We start from the raw sequence: 20,193 nt of genomic DNA, 5'->3' as shown, positions 1-20,193 counted from the left end.
GTATACTCACTTTGACAATATTGATTCTTCCAATTCAAGAACATGGTATAAGATTTCCTTTTTTATGGCTGAGTAATATTCCATTGTGTGTATGTATATGTGTGTGTCTGTGTGTGTGTACGTGTATATCTCACATCTTCTTTATCCATTCTTCTATCGATGGACACTGAGGTTGCTTCCAGATCTTGGCTATTCTAAACAATGCTGCATTGAACAGGGTGCATGTATATCTTCTCCAGTTAGTGTTTTTGTTTTCTTGAGGTAAATACACAGAAGTGAAATTGCTGGATCATATGGTAGTTCTATTTTTAATTTTTTGAGGAACCTACATACTGTTTTCCATAGTGGCTACACCAGTTTACATTCCCACCAACAACACGAGGGATATTTTCTCCACATCCTTGCCAACACTTGTTTTTTGTTGTCTTTTTGATAATAACCATTTTGACAGGTGTGAGATGCTGTCTCGTTATGGTTTTTATTTGCATTTCCATTTTATTTGCATCCTTAGTGATGTTGAGCATCTTTTCGTGTGTCTATTTGCCATTTGTATGTCTTCTTTGGAAAAATGTCTATTCAGTTCCTCTGCTCATATTTTAATTGGGTTGTTTGTTTTTTTGATATTGACTTTTGTGAATTCTTTGTATGTTTTGGATATATTGTTTGCAAATATCTTCTCCCATTCAGTAGGCTGCCTTTTCCTTTTGTCAGTAGGTTTCTTCACTGTGTAAAAGCTTTTTCTAGTTTGATGTAGTCCCATTTGTTTGTTTTTGCTTTTCCTTGCCTGAGGAGACAGATCCAAAAAAAAATACTACTAAGACCAGTGTCAAAGAGCGTACTGCCTGGGAACTCCCCGGTGGTCTGATGATTAGGACTTTGCACTTTCACTGCTGAGGGAGGCCTGGGTTTGATCCCTGGTCAGGGAACTAAGATCCCACAAGCTGCGCAACGTGGCCCAAAAAAAAAGAAAAGAAAAAAGCATACTGCCTGTGTTTTCTTCTAGGAGTTTTATGATTTCAGGTCTTACGTGTAAGTATTTAATCCATTTTGAGTTTATTTTTATATATGGTGTGAGAAAGTCATCCAGTTTGATGCTTTTGCATCTAGGTGACCAGTTTTCCTGACACCATTTATTGAAGAGGCTGTCTTTTCCTCATTTTATATTCTTGCCTCCTTTGTTGTTGACTGTGTGTGCATGGGTTTATTTCTGGGCTTTGTATTCTGTTCCATTGATCTATGTGTCTGTTTTAGTGTCAGTAACATACTGTTTTGATTACTATAGCTTTGTAGTAGTTTGAAATCAGGGAGAGTGATACCTCCAAAAAATTGCTTTATATTTTTAAAAACGTAAACAATATTAGAAGGCAAATGACAAACTATAAAATATTTGCCACAAAGAAAACAAATTTATATTCTTCATTTTATTCCTACACATCAGCAGGTACTAACAGAGTAATACAGATGACCAATAGATATATGAAGTGATTTCCTCTTTGTACAAAGTGTTGAGTAGTGCCACAGTATCTGAGAAAGGGGATTCACAAACTAATGATGCATAGTTTTCTTTACTACTAGCTTAACTTTATAACCTAGCCTAACTAGATGATTTTTGTTCTCTTTTATAAAATGTTTCCTATTTATTTCTCATAATGAGATTATTGGAACATTTAAGAGTATGCATACATATATAAATTCTATAAATAGTAATATGTGATTTAAACATTTTAGTAAGACATATGGAGGACCAGAGCCAGGGTGTTTTGAGAACTTGCCTTGTGCTGAACAGTGGGTTATGGGTACTTTGCATGTTATTTCATTCAGCCCTAACCAACACACTAAATTCTGAAACTAAGACTCAAGTGTTTAAGAATCTTTAGTGCCTAACATCATTCATCTGGTAAGAAACCAAGTTGGAATTTGAATCTAGGTCTGTCTTACCCCAGAGTCTATTATTACACTGCCTCACATAATTTTTGTGTATTTTCATGGAATAAATGTTTGTTGCTTTTCTTTCTAGTTTTTCCCAAATGGATATGCCTTTGCCACTGGCTCTGATGATGCTACTTGCCGACTCTTTGACCTTCGTGCAGACCAAGAGTTATTATTGTATTCTCATGACAATATCATCTGTGGGATCACTTCCGTAGCCTTCTCAAAAAGTGGGCGTCTCCTGTTAGCTGGGTATGATGACTTCAATTGTAACGTATGGGACACACTAAAAGGAGATCGTGCAGGTTAGTAAATAAGTACACATGAGGTTTTGATTTTGTCAGGAAATGTGAAAAGGTTCCCATCGGTTGTTTCTGGGGCCCCCATGGGCACCCTGGGGAATGGCAACATGGCAGTTCTCATTCATGGTCATTGTTGATCTTTGAGTGCAGTTACAGTCCATAAACCATATTTATGTTTCTGTTTTCTGAAGAGTAATATCTGATTCTATATTTTCTTGTTTGGTAAGTTTTGACATAAAGATGAATATATTTGACATAAAGATGAATATAATTTAGTATATAATTTAGTATAATTTAGTATGGTCTTTTCCAAATTACAGTTCTCTTATAACCTGACAGGAAACATGGATCTTCTTTTTGGCTCAGATCTTGTATGGGACAGGACATGGAACCACTGTCTCCCCTTAACCCCATACTCTGTGTTCTCCCCTGCAGCTTCCAGAATATTAGCATCCAGTTGTACTGGGGACTGTCATTAATAACAAATTACACAGAGTGACTTAAAATTTTTTTAGAATCAAAATTATACTCAAGGAATCAAATAGGTCTACATGGCTTGTTACCAAAACACAGCAGTCCTCTGACCCCAGCCCATGTTCTCTGCTCCCAGTGGTAGCTACTTTTAAGTATTTACTTTTGTATCTTTAAAGAACATCCTGTATTGATTTTTTTTTTTTTTTTTTTTTTTTTTTTTACTTTTAGGCATTATCTGTTGAGGGTTTGGTTTCAACATCCCTCCTCCCACCACAGCTTCCATCTTCCAGTTTTTCCCATGTAGTGAATTTGGTTTAGAACATCAGTCAGTGTTTATTACACAATTATGAATTTTTAAACAGCACTTACTGCCAAGCAGTGAGGTATATGCAGTGACTTCTTTTGCTGTGCTGCTTTTGAATATTCTCTAGGGTCAAATTAATTTTTTGGCGTACATTCTTAGTTTTGATGTACTTCTCACTAATTAATCTTCAAACTTTTTCCAAGTTTTGATATGTTTGGGAGTAGATCCATTTTCATCCCTCATTTGGGGCATTCAGTGGACCTTTTCAACCTGGAAACATATACCCTGTAGTACTGGGAAGTTTAGGAGGCTTATTTAATTGGTTGCACTTTTTTCTCCATTATCATTCTGTTTTTAGAACTCCCATTATTCATTCATTCATTCATTCATTCATTCATTCATTTATTTTTGGCTGCACTGGGTCTTTGTTACTGCACACAGGCTTTCTCTAGTTGTGGTGAGCGGGGGCTACTCTTCGTTGCGGTGCGCAGGCTTCTCATTGCGGTATCTTTTCTTGTTGTGGAGCACAGGCTCTAGGCATGCGGACTTCAGTAGTTGCAGCATGCAGGCTCAGTAGTTGTGGCTCACGGGCTCTAGAGTGCAGGCTCAGTAGTTGTGGTGCAAGGGCTTAGTTGCTCTGCGGCATGTGGGATCTTCCCAGACCAGGACTTTAACCTGTGTCCCCTGCATTGGCAGGTGGATTCTTAACCACTGCACCACCAGGGAAGCCCAGAACTCCCATTATTCTGATGTTGGACTTCTTGGACTTTATTAGTTTCTCTCATATTTTCCATCTGTCTTTTTTTGCTCCATGTTCTGGGAGAAATCCTTGCCTTTTCTTTCCATGAACCTTCTGTTAAGCTTTGGTTTTCCATTTTTGCTACCGTCTTTTTGAGAGTTTTTTTTTAGGGCCCCCATTCTTTTTTTCATGAATAAAAGTCTTTTGTGTTTCTGGGGTCATTAATGGAAGCCTTTTTTGAAGTTTTCTTCTGTAAGCATAATCTTTTGTTTTCCAAGTTGCCTTTTTCCCCCCTTCTTTCTTATTTTTTCAGTGTCCTATCTATTATATTTCCTTAAAACTCTGATGATTCTTAGCCTCTTATTTATCCTTAAGAGTGAGGCACTAAAAGTGTTTGAAAGCCCTCTGCACATGGTTGGGGTGTACTGACTGTAGGCCTCACTGAACAGTGATCTGGCCAGGCTTTCATTGGAGAACCTCTGATATATCTTATGGCCTTTTTTCCCTTGGGCCAGCTGTCTTCTCTGAGGTGGATTGTTCCACTTTTCTACCTGAAGTAGAAAGCTGACAGTTTGGGGGCTGATTTCTGGGAAGAAGCTGGGGTGCAAGACAATTAGCAAGTAAACTTACTTATTCCCCATTTTCAGCAGTTTCAACAATCTCAACTGTGCCTATTTTCTTCTAGTTGAGACCCTCTTTTACTCTCTCTAGCAAATAAGTCTCTAGTCTTATGTTCTGGTGCAGGATGATAAATCATCTGACTCTGCAGAGTGAAGGAAGAGACCTGGGGAGTCTAACTGTTTCCTGGACACTTTCTAATGCAGCCCCAGTTTACCCCGTCTTTGCCCGTCTCTGGCTCCAGAGATACCTGGTTCCACTAGTATCTGACCCTTTTGGAGGTTCTGCAGTTTGCTTTTGTTTCTTGGCTTATCAGACCATTTGCTTTGAACTTAGCATTTTGGGGTCCACTAACACACTTACCACCATACAGCTCACAAAATTTTGTTGCCACTGCTTGCTCTCATATCCTTGCTGTCCTTGTGGGTTTATGTCCTTGCCCTTTTAAACATCTATACAGTTGTTGAGGTTTCTGAGGGAGTGGAGGCAATGTCAACATTACCAGGAATAATTTTCTACAACCTCTCTTGAGACTGCAGAAGGGTTAGCATTTTGCAAGTAAATTTTTGGAGATACTCTGTCGTACAAAGCCAATTACTTTTTTGAGGTATTAGGTATTTTGCTTGGATCAAATGAATTAATATCCATAACAAAATAAAAACGTGTTTGTTTTCCATATTTTTTTAAACATATGCTTGAGTTTTAGTTTTGCTTTGCTTACAGCTATTTGGTTTCAAGTTGACTCAACTGGATACTTTCACCTTAAAATTGAAATGTGACTCATGAATTGCTAATTCATTCTTCTTTCCAATATGACCTGGAGTATTTAGTCACAGTGGTCATTTTTTGTTATTTCAACCCATAATGGTAAATTTGCCTGTTGCCAAACATTGCCATACTGAAGGTACTGCACAGAATATTAATGAGTTAGACAAGATGAACTTCTGTTCCTAAGATTGGGTGAAAATGATATGCTTAATTACATATGGAGATAATGAAAACTCAAACAGTATATTAAAGAAAAAATTCTTTTTGAGAATTTGATATATTCTAATTTTTCTTTTAAATCTTTACTTTTCTCATTTTCCTCCCAAATATTTGGGAATATTTAATTTTATCCTGTGTAGTGGTCAGAAGATCAAATAGGTTAAATATACAAAAGAAAACTAAGACTAGATGAGTTTGATGGTTTCAGAAAGTTATGACCAAAACATTCCAGGGTTTGGTGGTTAAAGGAATAAAGTAAATAAATTATGTTGTTATTTTTGGAAGTGGTAGCATAAGTCAGCTTCATTCTTGTGTTTTTGTTGTTCTGGTGGTAAAAATTCATTGAACTTCATTTAAAATTCTGTTTTTGTTGAAAATAGCATAGCTTATTGGCAATATTTAGAAGTATTGTGAACTTGTTAGAGATGTAAAAGTCTACATGTTGTCGAACAGATGATTTTGAACATAAGCATAATTATAAATAATTTTTCAAAAATGAAAAACACAATTTGATGCACATGTCAGAAGTTCATGGAATACAAAGAATTTTATTTTACCTACATGCCCAGCTTACCCCTGGCACTCAGTCTCTCAATTCAGGGGAACCTGTTAGCTTTTAAGTACCCTCCCAAATCTTTTATGCATACACTTGTTTAATTCTAAAACTTGCCCATTGCTAACTTTTTACTGAACTTTTGTTTTTCAGGTGTTCTTGCTGGTCATGACAACCGTGTCAGCTGTTTAGGTGTAACTGATGATGGCATGGCTGTGGCAACAGGGTCTTGGGACAGTTTTCTTAGAATCTGGAATTAACAGCACAAATTTTCTGTTCTCCACTGATACCTGGAGAAATCAGTACTACAGCCTATAGCTGTGAAAAAGAATTTACCTTATATTTGCAGGTGAAGATTTTTCTATTAAGATTATTATATACAAAAAGAAGCTTTCAGTAAACTACAAAACAAAAAAAGGTGAAAACAAGGTAAAGGTGCTTGCTGAGATCAGGACCAGTGTATTAATTTGAGGAGTGGAGCTAATTTAACCGTGATGAATTTTTGCTTGTACTGTCTAATTCTTTTTCTTTGTGTAGAACAGAATGTACACATTATAGCAGCCTATCATGTTTGAAGTATGTGTTTGCATTTTTTAAGAACTACATTTTTAACCTTGTATACCTTAAAAAGTGTCATAGTTTTGAGTTTTGTAGTGGAGGAACCAGGCACAGTAATAGATGGAAGTGATACCATTGATGTGGGTACTGATATTTGAAGCAAGTCTCCTTGTATTCCGACCATTTTGATCTAAAAGAGATCCTGGTTGCTTACTGTTTAAGAATGCTGACAGGCCTAGGTACCACTGAGGGGAGTCCTTGTGAATATCATTAGTTTCTGCAATATCCTCTGCCATCTTATCAATTTAAATTAGTGCTCATGTTTAGTCTTTTGAAGGGGACATAATCTGATGGCCAGGGAATAGAGATCTCACTCTGAAATTTTAGACATACATAAGAAACTCATATTATATTAATTGGTAGATAGCAGTAATCACATGAGAATGGTTCTTGTTATTTTAAAAAGCTGGTTATGATCAAATGACACTTAGGTAGCATTCGAAATAGCTGGGCTTTCCTATTGATTTCATATTCTAGAACTGAGTTTGTAAGGTACACTCACTTCAGAAGATTGATGAACATTTGGACTGTCCTTGCATCTGAAGGGTTTTTCCCAGTGTTCTCCATCAATGTGTATCTAGGTAGGAAAAATAATGTGATGGCATTGTTTTTCAAAGAAGTATAAAATCTAACCAATCACCAGGTCTGACTAGTTATAATCATTAAGAAGGTTGCTTTATGAATTTGTTCACATAATATAAAATCTGAATTGATGTTAACTCCCCATGCCTTCAAAAATTTAAAAAGCAGACATTCAAGCTTTTTGATCTTCTCTAATATTTCCTCCCATTAGCACAAAATATTGGTTTCTAAGTGGTTTTGCTTCAAAGGATACTAAGATCAAAGTGACCCCCACTTTAAAGCCAAAAGAAGATTCTAAGAGCAGTTCTTGAAGGAGTCAGAGGAAAATACTAAGCAATTCCTCTGCTTGTCAGTGATATAATAATGTGTGTATTACTAGAACAGGCCCCCTTGAACTTAAACAGAGATCCTTGCCCCTTGGATTTCTCTTAAAAATAATCTAAATGATTGACAGTAGAAGATTGTTAGTCTTCTTTGATGGTAAAGCCGTGGGGTTTTTCTGATGTAGAAGTGCATTGTGTTTTGTAACAGTGAACTGTGTCTGTCAGTAACTGTTGAGATAGGTCTGTTAACTTTTGATCACCTGTAACCCTAACCTAAATACTCCCAAATTTTACTTGTAAATTTTCATTTTTATATTGTGGATGTGCTAGTAAGTGCATCAACCATAATGAAATCAGTAAATGTTTTAAGATACTAAAAAGAATAAAATGGGAAAAGGAAGATTAAGATATAGGACCAAAAAAACAGACTTGTAGATGGCAGGCATGAATGTATATTTATATACACATTCAAGATTTCTATGAACTTTAGCTGTTAATGTTTGTGGACTATTTATATCACTTTATAAAGAGAAGCTCTTTGAGATAAGGCAAGAATACTTCAAAGGGACATATTCATTTCCAAAAATAGAGAGGGGTGAGGGTTTACCATGTAGTTCAGCAATTTATTCCAAAATCCTCTTCAAGAAAGCACTTCTACCATGTGCAAAATAGCCTTATATATATAAAAAGAGAGTATCTCCTCTACTTTGAAAGTGGTTCTAGTAACAAGATACTTTAGTCAGAGGCACAGACTATAAGAAGTCTGTGGTCTTCAAAATATTAATAAAAGTGATTTAATGTTATTAAAGTTTTTGTAGATAGTTAAAAAGCAATTCCCATAATTAAATATGTATTAGGCAACTGAAAATTAACCACTGCTACGGCTATTATGACCGTATTATACATATGACCGAATGGTGACCTCATTACCACATTAACTTACTACTTAAACCTTTGTTTAGTGATATGGGTTCCAGTTGCTAAATATTTGTTTCCTTGCAGTTTGAGTTCATCTGCTCGTCTAATTCTTTTGTGCATAAGAACTTCCTAAAGTCAGTATAATTTGTAGAAGCACAGTACAGTTTGAATCTGTTTTTCAAAACTTAAAAAAAATGTGGCCAAAAGTAGTTTTAAGGAATTTTATCAATATTGCAGTTCTGGTGCCTGATTTCTTTTTACCTAAGAAACATTTAAACGTCATGCGCCTCAGTTAGGTGTATTTGTAGAGTCTTTAATCACTTCATAAAGAACAGTTTTTTTTAAGATGTGGCAAGAATATTTTAAAGGCACATATTCTTTTCTAAAACAAAGTGGAGTGATTGCCATGTGCTTCAGCAAATCATCCCATAAACCTGCTCAAGAAAGCACTTTGTGCTATCAGCAAGAACATCACCTCCACTTTGATGGACAGGCCTCATTTTTGGCAGCTATGCTATCAGAGATTTAGACTAAATATCCAAGATCCCTCCCTAGCTCAGATTTTTATAGTTGAGTCTGTGGTTACAACAGCATATTGAATTCCATCTTCAGAGAGGCAAAGATTTAGGCTTAATATTTCATGAGATACTTAAGTATCAAGAGATACTTAATTCTTCAAGAGAGCCTAGTAAGCAATCTCCTTATTTTAATTTAGACTCAGTTGAACTGATTAATATTGCATGATGATAGTAAACTAGTTTCCTAGACATAACGGAGGTAGCTGCTTCTGGAATATGTTAAGTAATTTTAAAGTTAACATATTGAAAGAGAAATGGATCTTGGCTTCTCTAGGTGACAAAGTGAAATTTTTATTGTTGCTAAGACAAAAAATACTGTGCCAATATTATATAACTAACCTTCTCCAACACTTTTGATGTCTTAGATTTAGTAATATTATTAAGACTTTTAAAAATGAAGACATTCAGGGAAATTTATGCTTGATCATTGGTGAACGTCTCAGTTTAAAGTATAACAGTTGAATACTTGCGGCTTACCTGTTGATGTGTTTAAACGTTAATGGAAAGTGATTAAACAATCTCCCAAATGGACCTATGATTTTAGTAATAAAGATGTTCCTTCTAAAATCTTCACAGTGTGAGTCAGACTTAAAAACATTTTTAAGTTAAGTACTATGTTCAGTTTCTAATTTCCCTTTTGCCACTGTGGAAAGCAAAATTTTAAAGTGTTTCCTACCTCCTGTTAGAATTTTTTAAACACCCACCAGTCAGACTATCTTGTGAGAAATGGTAGCACAGTGAATAAAATTGGTATTTTAAATTAGGTTAAGTAGAATGTGAAGTACCCTTCATATTTACTAGTTTTTCTCCCATTGTTCATTGTAAGTTGCCTTAAATTCAGTGCTGTATTTAAAAGTATTGGTTATAATAGGTACTCAGTAAAGTGGTCTGTAGTTGAATGTCTAAGCTAGCATTGTTTTAAAAGTAATTTATTAATCAGAATGATGGTACACCTTGTGTTTAGCAAATTTGTTTGCATGTTGATAAAATTTCCTAAGTCTTTTTTCTTAAATCCAATTGATCCTACAAAATAGTTGATTAATGCAGCATATGAAAAAGCTGGTTATATGTTTCAACTGGTGTTAAATGTGCCTGACAAAATCTTACATCATACAGTATTTTTTAATTAATAGAACTTCAGTGATATACTTGGTAGATATTTCAAGCCTTTTCTGTGTCTTACACAATGGTGCTCTATCCTATTGTTTTCTCTTTTCAAAGAAGCATCTGAACACTTGCATTTGCATATTTTTATCCAAAGGCATTCACGTCTAAGTGGGTTTTTTAAGTTGATTAAAGTGTTTTTCTTCACCTAGAATGGTTTCTACAACAGCTGTGGCCAACTGAATCTGAGTATCAGTAGTCTGTGGGAAAGGTGAATGTATTAGATTAAAGCTCTTAGAAAAAAGCTTTAAACCAAACTATGGACTTGTATCATGATTTAACAGTATTCTTGAATCCTTCTTGCAGTAATTCGTTCCTTTAGTTGTACAGTAGCTCTGTGAAATAATGTTGCTGTGAATTGATACTGTAATCAATAAAGTGCTTTTAACAGATTTCATGTAGCATGTTTTGATTTTTAGTAGAATTACTTTTAAGTCCCAGAACTAAACTCCAAGCCCAGTAATTCATGTTCAGTTCTAATTCCTTTATCTAAACATTGGTAATTATTTTCTTCATGAAAAATCAATGGGCTGCTGGAAGCAGGGAAGAGATTGGAGTGCCACTGACCTATTCTGTAGTACTGTGAATGTTAGCCTACTGTTAAAAGGCCACAGATTTTCATCAAAAAGCAAAATTGTCATTTTTTCCCTTAAAGCTCCCTTAGGAACAAGATGAGCCGGTCTCCCCAAGATAGCCATAAAAATCATTAAAAAAGATTAAAACTCACTAAATGCCAGTATAAATGCTACATTTATCAACTATCAGGCAAACAAATTTTATTTTCACCTTGCATACTTATAAAAAATCTAGTTTTGTAAAAAGTTGAAGGTTACACAAAGTTTATAAATAATCCTGCAAACATACATAGTAGACAGTCAAGTAAATGTGCAATAACTTTGAACGATAACAGCTACAATTCTTTATAATTCATGGGCTTGGTCATAGGTGCACTTATTATCCCTAAGCATAAAGGCTGGGCTTCATTATTTTAGTGTCCCATTTCCAACACTCATATTTTCAAGCTTGATCAGGCGGAACTGGATTCAAACTAGTGATGAAAAACTTAGTATAAACTTACTATACGAGAACCACTATTCTGTAGTTCCCAAACTTCAGCATGCATCAGATCACCTTGAGGGCTTGTTAAACCAGAGATTCCTGGTCCCCAAACCTAGTATTTGATTCAGTAGGTCTAGGATGAGACCCAAGAATGTAGTTCTTACAACCTCCCTAGTGTAGTGCTACTGTTGACTGAGGGACTAAACTGTGAGAACCACTGTACTATACTAATGAGGTGATACCAAACCACTATGCTATTTCGAAAGTTCAAGTACTTGTGTATAAAGATTAAGGCCAAAAAAAAAAAAAAAAAGATTAAGGCCTTGAAATTGTAAACTTAATTAGCAGTACCCAGTCTTAGACATGTTTTTCATGTTGCAATTGTTACCTAATCCCACTTCTTGGTGGCCTGTATCATTTTTTGGTTATAAAGCAACAATATTAGCCATAAATGAATATTTATTTGGATTTGAATATTGCATTCTAATATCTGATTTGCATAAAAATATTTTTGAAAGGCTTCTGTGGCCTAAATGTTATTTTCTCCTTAAAATATCCTGGAAAACAGTGTTGCACCTGTTGTGAAAAGACTGAAGAGCATCCAGGAGCCTTAAAGGCACAGAAAAAGAAGTACTGAGTATTAAAAGAAAAAAGCATGAAATGTTATCCCTCCCATGGAAAAGCAGCATAAACTATACTGGGCAAATGTGCTGTGTCTTCTGGGATTGTGCCTTTCTAACAAGCATCTAGGTGATGCTGATTTGGTGGTCCTCAAAACTACGTTTTGTGTAGCAAAGCCTTAGACTGTCAGTTTTTTAATGTTTCCATGTAAGTTTTCTATTAGTTTTTAACAGAAACAAACAATACTTGAACTCATAAACATTTCATTAAGGTAAAAAACGTAATAATTTTTAACCGTGACCTGTCAAATTCATACAATTAAATGTTTAAAAGCCACTCCGGGGGACAACCCAGCAGTATCCTTGGCAAATACTTTCTAAAGAACAGCATTTGTACGTGACTGTAGCCACCCAAAATTCAGATCTCCCATATCTCTGGCTATTTTTTAATCACTCAAACTTAACTCTTAAAACTGAGAAAGCTTTCCTTACTGGAATCAGAGTTGAAGCTGGAAGTGTTTCTTGAGAAACATGAGAAAACTATTTAGACCCAAATACCTTTATAAGGACTCTATAATAACAAACCTATGTACTGTTTTACATCAATTTTAATGGGAATAAAAGAGGGAGTAGTAAAAAGCATTATTAGTGGTTTACATACCTGCTAGGATGGCAAAAGTGATTGTAACCTGCATAAATAATACACTCAAGAACATTCCACACTCCTTTGTGGTTAGAGCAATGCAGTTTATAAAACAAAAATGTGACTATTCCCATTGAAATAGGCATCAAAAATTCGTTTTGAGAAAGAAGATGAAAGGAGCACTCTCTAACTCCTGGATGCCAGGAAGCAGAGTTTTTCAGAATCAAAAACAAAGAGAGCCCTAATTAAGAGCAAGGCCCCACCCCTCAGGGGTCAGAGAGTTGGTTCTTTAAACTAATTCATCATTTTCACATATCAAAGGATTTTTCTTTACCCAAAATTAAAACTAAAGAGACATCACAACACTTTTCAGAAATGCACACACCCTGAGATAGATCGATACCAGGATCTACTCAAGGATTTGCTACTTAGGTATAGTTAGTATAATTCATATTTAAAGTCACTTCATAAAAATAACTGTCCCAATCTTCCAAGTTCCATCTTCTCCTATCATGATCACCAAAGCAATCTCTATTGTTAAGATTCTTCTTCATTGCTTGAATGTAGAAACTGCTTAGTAAAAGTCTCCAGCTCGTTTTCAAGTTGAACAGCTTTATTTCTAATTTAAAAAAATGAATAAAACACCAATCTAATTATCATAAAGGTCAATGAGAAAAAATGCATCCCATGCAAATCTTAAAAAAAAATCACTAGCCAGCTGTTGCTACATTTGTCTGAACTCAGATCATCAACTCTTTTTAAAGCATTTATTATATGTGCTACTGTAACTCTGCAATAAACACAGAATCCAATGGCCAGAAGAAAGGTATACTGAGATAAAATCTTTAATAAGAATGAAAAGCCTAAGAGACAGTGGAGTCATATCACCTTACATGGGAGTTACATCCTAAGTCACATAAAGACATAATTGTTCTTGAATTTCCATTAAGCATAAAGTGTAGAATAAGTGGCTTTATGTATACACAAAGTAGCTGGCAGATGTCAAAGGACCATAGTTACCAAAAATATTTTTTTTAAATATTAAAACTGTACTTGATGCAGCCAAATGCCCATAACAAGAGGGAAAACAGAATGTAAATTGACAGGGGAATGCAGGTTTGAATCTCCCATTCTCATACTCTGCCAGGGCACAAACACATACTTAAATGAGTTTCTCTCTTTTCTTGGTCCTGTTTTGTTTGTTGCTAAGTGCATATGGTCAAGGTCATAAGTTAAATGTTCATGTGAACTCCACTGTATATTTCTTCAGGTAATGCTCCTGAAGCATTAGTTAAGTTAAATTATATCTGAATGGCTAAGCCCAATTTAGTAACAAGGGAGATTCCAAATATTATGTTAATAATATTCTAAACTTATAATATTATGTTAATATTATTCTAAACTTTCCTATTAGAAGAATTAGCAGATCAAAAATATTGATACTTATTCAAGTCAGTCCTGCCAAAATTTGAAAGCTACGTAAGTACCAATAATCTATTTTATCAGTTACGGCTTTTTACTATAGCAAGATGAAAAAATATTAAAAAACCTACCTAGGTTAAAGAAAAATTTCTATTGGATATAGTTTCACCAAATTTGAAAAGCTGTATTTGGGATGAACTTAAAATAGGAGCAATGGATATGTGAAATTCATTTGGGTGTATTTGTGTGTGTGAAGTGATGCTGGGGTTTAAGTGGTAGGCAGTCACCTTTTTCAGAGACCCTGAAATGGAGATGCAATGAGAATGTGACTGCTTAATCTTTTCAGATTAAGATACCAGGGATGGACACTATCACAGGTGTTTTAAGTATAATGTCCCAAAATCCATGTCATAAGGACAGCCTCTCCAATTTGCAGAAGTTGCAAACTGTTTTTATACAGGCAACTGTATGTAGCATGTGCCCTGGTAAGTAGCAGCAGGAAGTAAATGACGCTTAATGATTCTACCAGACTTGTAGGTGAGCCAGCTAATGGGTAATAAGCTGAAAGTTAAGAACTGCCAAGAAGTATAGATCTCGTGGTGACACTTCTGGTCTTGACCCCCAAAGCACAATTTATTTAGACTCCAAAGAATCCATGGCAAATCATATTAAACCAGAATTCCACATTATATTAGGATATCTTGTTTACTTCCGTTGCTTCAAATTTAAGTATACCTAACAGTCCCCAATGAGAAGAAAAGCTATGGGTCTTGGATATGTAGGACTGAAAATTCATACCTTTAATTACAAAACTTCTGCTCTGAAAAAGGACTAGTATAGCTTAACATAGAGCTATAAGCTTAGATCTAAAAAATTCCTTTAAATTCAGATTTGTTTTTTTGTTGTTCAAATTAGCTTTCATTGAAATTGCAAAATGACAATTAATGCAATGCAGAAAGCCAAAAATTTTAACATAAATTTGCTAGTGATTTTACATAATTATATTTTGGTAATGAAACCAATAAATGTTCGTATTATTGAGGAAAAAAGGTTCAATTACCTTAAGCGCTTTGAATTGTTCTGTATTTTCTCCAGTTGATCTATCTCTTTGGATAATCTGGCAATTTCCTCTTCTAGATGTCTTTGTGTAATATCAACTTGTTGGCACAGGCGAGCAAAAGTGGTTGCCATTTCCCTTCAAATAAAAAATAATTTTATCAGCAGTCATGAATGTCTTTTAAAATGAATAAGCTTTAATTTGAAGCTTATATAAAAAAAGAGATCACAAGTTTAAAAAATTCCCCAAAATATAAGGTATCAAAGAACACGGCTAAGAATGGTATGAGGGAGGGTATGGCACTTGTAAGCTTAATATGACTGTGGGCTTAATTTCATCTGGCCTCAAGACAAATGCTCAGTGGGTAATAATATTACTCTGCCATATTGCTGTGAATATGAATAAGCTATAAAAAGGCGAAGGATGGGTATATTTCTTCAGAAGCATAATAAGCCTTACTCTTGTCCCCTGCCTATAAATATAAATTACTGAGAACAGGAAAGAAAATTTCATGAACTTCTGTGACAGTCAAAAATACTTTAAACTATAGCAACATTTAACCACATTTCTAGAACAAAAGGGCTGTATTTAATTTGTGTGCTAGTTAATATGTTAACTTTGGCAAATATTATATTTATATTTTTGCAACTGGGAGCATGCCTACTAGGTGTGTACTGCTGGAATTTGATGAAGTGACTTGTTTTTCTCTGCAACTATTCTCCTGCGCATCTTCATCTTTCCCAGGGTCCTTTCCCCCTCCATTCTCTCCCTATCTGACCAAATACCAATATCAGACAAATGAAGCATCTTTTTATTTTAATATTTTATTACATTAATATTTAGCTAGTATTATTTTAACTGGAGTAATTATTTGAGGTTGCCTCCATTAGAGTGTAAAGTCCTCTAAGGAAGAATACAAGTTATCTTTAACTTTTAATTTCCCATAACTTCTAGCATAGTTATTGTCACACGGTAGGCAATTAATAAATGTTTGATGATGAAATGAATAGTAAGCTTCATTAATTCTCTTTTTATGAATGTGAACCTCAGCTGATTTTGTTTGGAGGTCCAGGTTATCCTCATTAAAGATCTTAATATAAATAAATCAAAATTAACAGTTATATAAAATAGGAGCTCAATAAATATTTGGTAAATGAGTGAACTAATTCAGTGGTCTCAATTCTGTGCCCTCATTGTTTCCATTCCCTACAGCTCTAACATAACTACGTTAGTACAGGCTCTGATCTTGTGTCTGAAACAGTTTAATCTCCCTGCCATTCTTGTCTCCTGAGTCTAAACCACTTTACACACCACACCACTGCAAAGTTACCTGTTCTAGAGCTAAATGTTAATGATACCACTCCCAGCGTTCCTAATTATCCAAACCTCAGTCCTAGTGTTAGGCTTATACTTGAATGGACCCCTTCTTATGTACACATCTGCCACACTGAAATTATCTCACGTTTCTGAACACATTCCTTTTCCCCCAACGTTCTTGCCTTTGGTTTGATCTGTTTTCTCTGTCTCACTCTTTCTATTCTGATGTTCAAGTCTCATCAGGCTACCTCTCCTCTAGGAAACTTTGCTGATCCACTATCCTTCGTGATTTCAGATTCTAGGAACTTCCCTGGTAGCAGAGTGGTTAAGAATCCGCCTGCCAATGCAGGGGACACGGGTTCGAGCCCTGGTTCGGGAAGATCCCACATGTCACGGAGCAACTAAGCCCATGTGCCACAACTACCGTGCCTGCGCTCTAGAGCCTGTGAGCCACAGCTACTGAAGCCCGCGCGCCTAAGAGAAGCCACCACAGTGAGAAGCCCACGCACCGCAACAAAGGGTAGCCCCCGACTCGCCGCAACTAGAGAAAGCCCACACAAAGCAACGAAGACCCAATGCAGCCAATAAATAAATACATAAATACATACTCAATGTGATTAAAAAAGAAAAAAAGATTCTAGAGCCTCACATTATGAAGCTCTCATTACTTTTTACTTTTCACCTTTTATTATAATTATATACATGTTGTTTCTTCTATTAAATTGCAATCATCTTTAGCTCAGAAAACTTTCTAATTCAGCTCTCAGGGGCACTCTAATACAGAATATTATGCATTGATTTGACTGGAGTTCTATATATTTTTACTAAATCAATGAAACATATTAAAGATACGTAAACTCGGTGGACATAGGTATTTATTATTATAATAAAATTCTCTTGATTTTTAAAAAGTCATGCCTTTAAACCTACAAATCGGGGCTATAATAGTAAAAATAAATTACATTTACCACCATGCATTTTGAGCCCACTTGTTTGGTATCATTCTATGTTTTCCACTTTGGTGGCAATTATAAAATGTGTTCATGTTGTGATAATTCTTTGAGCTGTACTCTTATTTATGCATTTCTGCATGTATGTCCTACTTCAGTAAAGCTTTAAAACAAAAATAGATGAATCTTTCAACTTACTGTTGTACTTGATGGCTGCAGTTGGCGCTTGTGAAGCTAACAATCAGTTGCAGTTTTTCAGTTGCATAATTCACAAATTGCTGTTTAAAGGCTCTCTCCTTGGCACGGGTGGTCCAAGTCAGCCTTTCATAAAGATACAAAGCTCCGTACATACTTAATGAAACAGATATGAGTTTCCAGCCTACAGTTTTCCAAATCTGTAAGATAAATTCACAGCTTACTTTGAGAAAGAAAAATACCACTAGGGAGATTGTACTAAAAGGCATTTTAGAAAACTCATTGGCTCCCTACAGATCTTTGAGTCAGATCCATTTTTTAAACATGTATATTCCTTCTCTATGAGAAAATATGAAATTACCAGAAATCAAGCCAAAAAAAGGAGCAGCACATAAATACCAGGCAAGAACTTTTATAACCTGCCAGGCATTTGGTAAGTTGATTTAATGTATCTCAAAAAGGGCTGTTAATTTTTTCAGGTCAAAGGTTTAAAAAACCAAAATGAACTATATATAAAATAGTTAACTGGGAGTTCCCTGGCGGTCCAGTGGTTAAGACTGCATGCTTCCACTGCAGGGGGCACAGGTTCGATCCCTCGTTGGGGAACTAAGATCCCACATGCCGTGTGGTGCAGCCAAAAGAGAAAAAAGAAGAAAAAAATAGATAACCAACAAGGACCTACTGTATAGCACAGAAAACTATACTCAATATTTTGTAATAAACTATAAGGGGAAAGAATCTGAAAAAGAATAGAGATATATATAGTTGTGTAACTGAATCATTTGCTGTACACCTGAAACACAACATCGTAAATCAACTATACGTCAATAAAAACAAAACAAAAACCCAAAATAAACCTATGCTGTTAATGATATGAAAAAAACTTTTAGCATATAAGAACTACTACAAAAAATAATATTTAATACTTTAAGGCAGATCCCTTTGGTATTTGGAGAAGGCTAGATAAGGGACCTGGATCATTCCTGTTACTCCAATGCACAAATATTGTTTCTTCGTGTGCTATGATGTAAAAGTAGGAAGTATTATTTATGTTGTGGTAATCATTTCACAATATATACATATATTAAATCATGTCATACACCTAAAACTAATACTATTTTATATGTCAATTATATTTCAATTAAATTTTTTTTTAAATATTTATTTTTAAGATTAGACTTGTGAAAGCCAATTCACTAATTTTAACTTACAACTTTTCATGTCATCTTATAGATCCTGGAAACTGAAGTAAATATATCTTTCTTTTCCTGATCTAGCAGGTAGCTTTGCAATAATTTCAAATTCAATTACACTAAAAAATACTGTTTCAAAAAAAAAGGTATTATTTCTTACCACTCCTCCAACAACAATGATGCCCATAGAAGTTCTAGACGTAAGAGAAGCTAATGCTGTTATTAAGGTAACCATGAGTTCTTCCTGTGACGCATTATCTGGTGTTGCTGGATTGGCAGGAGCAGTGGGAGTAGAAGCTAAAGATCTGGGGAGCTAATAAGGTTGGGGGGGGGGGAGGATTAATTCAATTAAACCACCACAAATGGAATAGTTACATTTACAAAATTCGATTGTATTCTCTTTTAAAATTGCAGTAGTAAATCTACAAAAAGAATGACTCCAATTAATGAGTTTACCATAAATACATGAAGAAAATAAAAATGGTCTGAAAATTATCTCCTGTGACATGTACCAATGATATCATGAAGAATGAATTTTCATAACGTACAATGAGTCTACCTAAAACAACAGGCCTTCAACTCTCAAGTGAAATTAAAACTGTATATAAAAAAATTTTTTTTTACACCCAAAACACAATCCTTTAAAAAAAACTGGACTTCAAATTTAAAACCTTGGGAATTCCCTGGCGGTCTATATGCTTTCACTGCCGAGGGCCCGGGTTCAGTCTCTGGTTGGGGAACTAAGATCCTGCAAGCTGCGTGGCCAAAACAAATAAAATAAAAAATAAAAATAATAATAAAAGCAAAATTAAAATCTTTTACACTTCAAAATACACCATAAGAAAATGAAAAGGCAAGCTACAGACTAGAAAAACATACGTATTTGGAAATCATGTATCTGATAAAGACTTGTATCTGGAATATATATATATAAAGAACTCCCACAAGTTGATAAGAAGCCAAATAACCTAATTTAAAAATGGACAAATGATTTGAATAGACATGTTACAAAATAAGATACACAAATAAGCACATGAAAAGATGTTCAAAATCATCAGTCATTACGGAAATACAAATCAAAACTACAATTAGGTACAACTTCACATCTGCCATAATAAAAAAGACGATAACCAGTCTTGATGAGCATGTGGAGAAAGAGAACCTTAATACACTGCTGGTGGGAATGTAAAATGGTGCAGCTGCTTTGGAAAACAGTTTAGCAGTTCCTCAGAAAGTTAAACATGGAGTTACCATGTGGTCCAGCAATTTCACTCCTAGACATACTCAAGAGGAATGAAAACAGATGTCCACATAAAAACAGTCTATGAGTATTTAAAACAACATTATTCATAATAGCCAAAAAGTACAAACAACTCAAATGTCCATCAATTGGTGAATGGCTAAATAAAATGTGTGATATCCATAATGGGATATTATTCATCCAAAAAAAGAAATGGAGTATTGATACATGCTACAACATTCATATACCATGATGACAAACCTTGAGAACATTACGCTAAGTGAAAGTAGCCAGTCACAAAACGCCACATTTTGTGTGATTCCATTGATATGAAATGTCCAGAAGGGTAAAAATGATAGCTAGAGAAACCTGAATAGCAGTAGGGCTGGAGGTGGAAATGACAACTGA

At 35.0% G+C, this 20,193-nt stretch overlaps 2 protein-coding genes across 10 annotated transcripts in view; one reads left to right on the top strand and one right to left on the bottom strand.

Annotated features, from left to right (window-relative positions):
• Nucleotides 1–10,481, top strand: part of GNB4 (G protein subunit beta 4) — a 71,350-nt gene extending 60,869 nt beyond the window's left edge. For all 8 annotated transcript variants that reach the window (XM_081234764.1, XM_081234767.1, XM_081234765.1 and 5 more), the window contains 2 exons: nucleotides 2,018–2,234; nucleotides 6,060–10,481. In XM_081234764.1, the coding sequence (XP_081090890.1) occupies nucleotides 2,018–2,234; nucleotides 6,060–6,166 (324 nt within the window). In that variant the 3' untranslated portion in view covers nucleotides 6,167–10,481. The remainder of the gene's footprint in view (nucleotides 1–2,017; nucleotides 2,235–6,059) is intronic.
• Nucleotides 10,482–10,847: 366 nt separating this feature from the next.
• MFN1 (mitofusin 1) overlaps nucleotides 10,848–20,193 on the bottom strand; it is a 34,245-nt gene continuing 24,899 nt past the window's right edge. For both annotated transcript variants that reach the window (XM_081234561.1, XM_081234562.1), the window contains 4 exons: nucleotides 18,706–18,858; nucleotides 17,356–17,552; nucleotides 14,894–15,028; nucleotides 10,848–13,030 (listed from right to left, as the gene is read on the bottom strand). In XM_081234561.1, the coding sequence (XP_081090687.1) occupies nucleotides 12,949–13,030; nucleotides 14,894–15,028; nucleotides 17,356–17,552; nucleotides 18,706–18,858 (567 nt within the window). In that variant the 3' untranslated portion in view covers nucleotides 10,848–12,948. The remainder of the gene's footprint in view (nucleotides 13,031–14,893; nucleotides 15,029–17,355; nucleotides 17,553–18,705; nucleotides 18,859–20,193) is intronic.

The sequence above is a fragment of the Mesoplodon bidens genome, assembly GCF_964165515.1.
Source record: "Mesoplodon bidens genome assembly, chromosome: 5".
Taxonomy (NCBI): domain Eukaryota; kingdom Metazoa; phylum Chordata; class Mammalia; order Artiodactyla; family Ziphiidae; genus Mesoplodon; species Mesoplodon bidens.
Note: the sequence above shows the minus strand (reverse complement) of the source record. Positions and strands in the feature narration are given on the sequence as shown.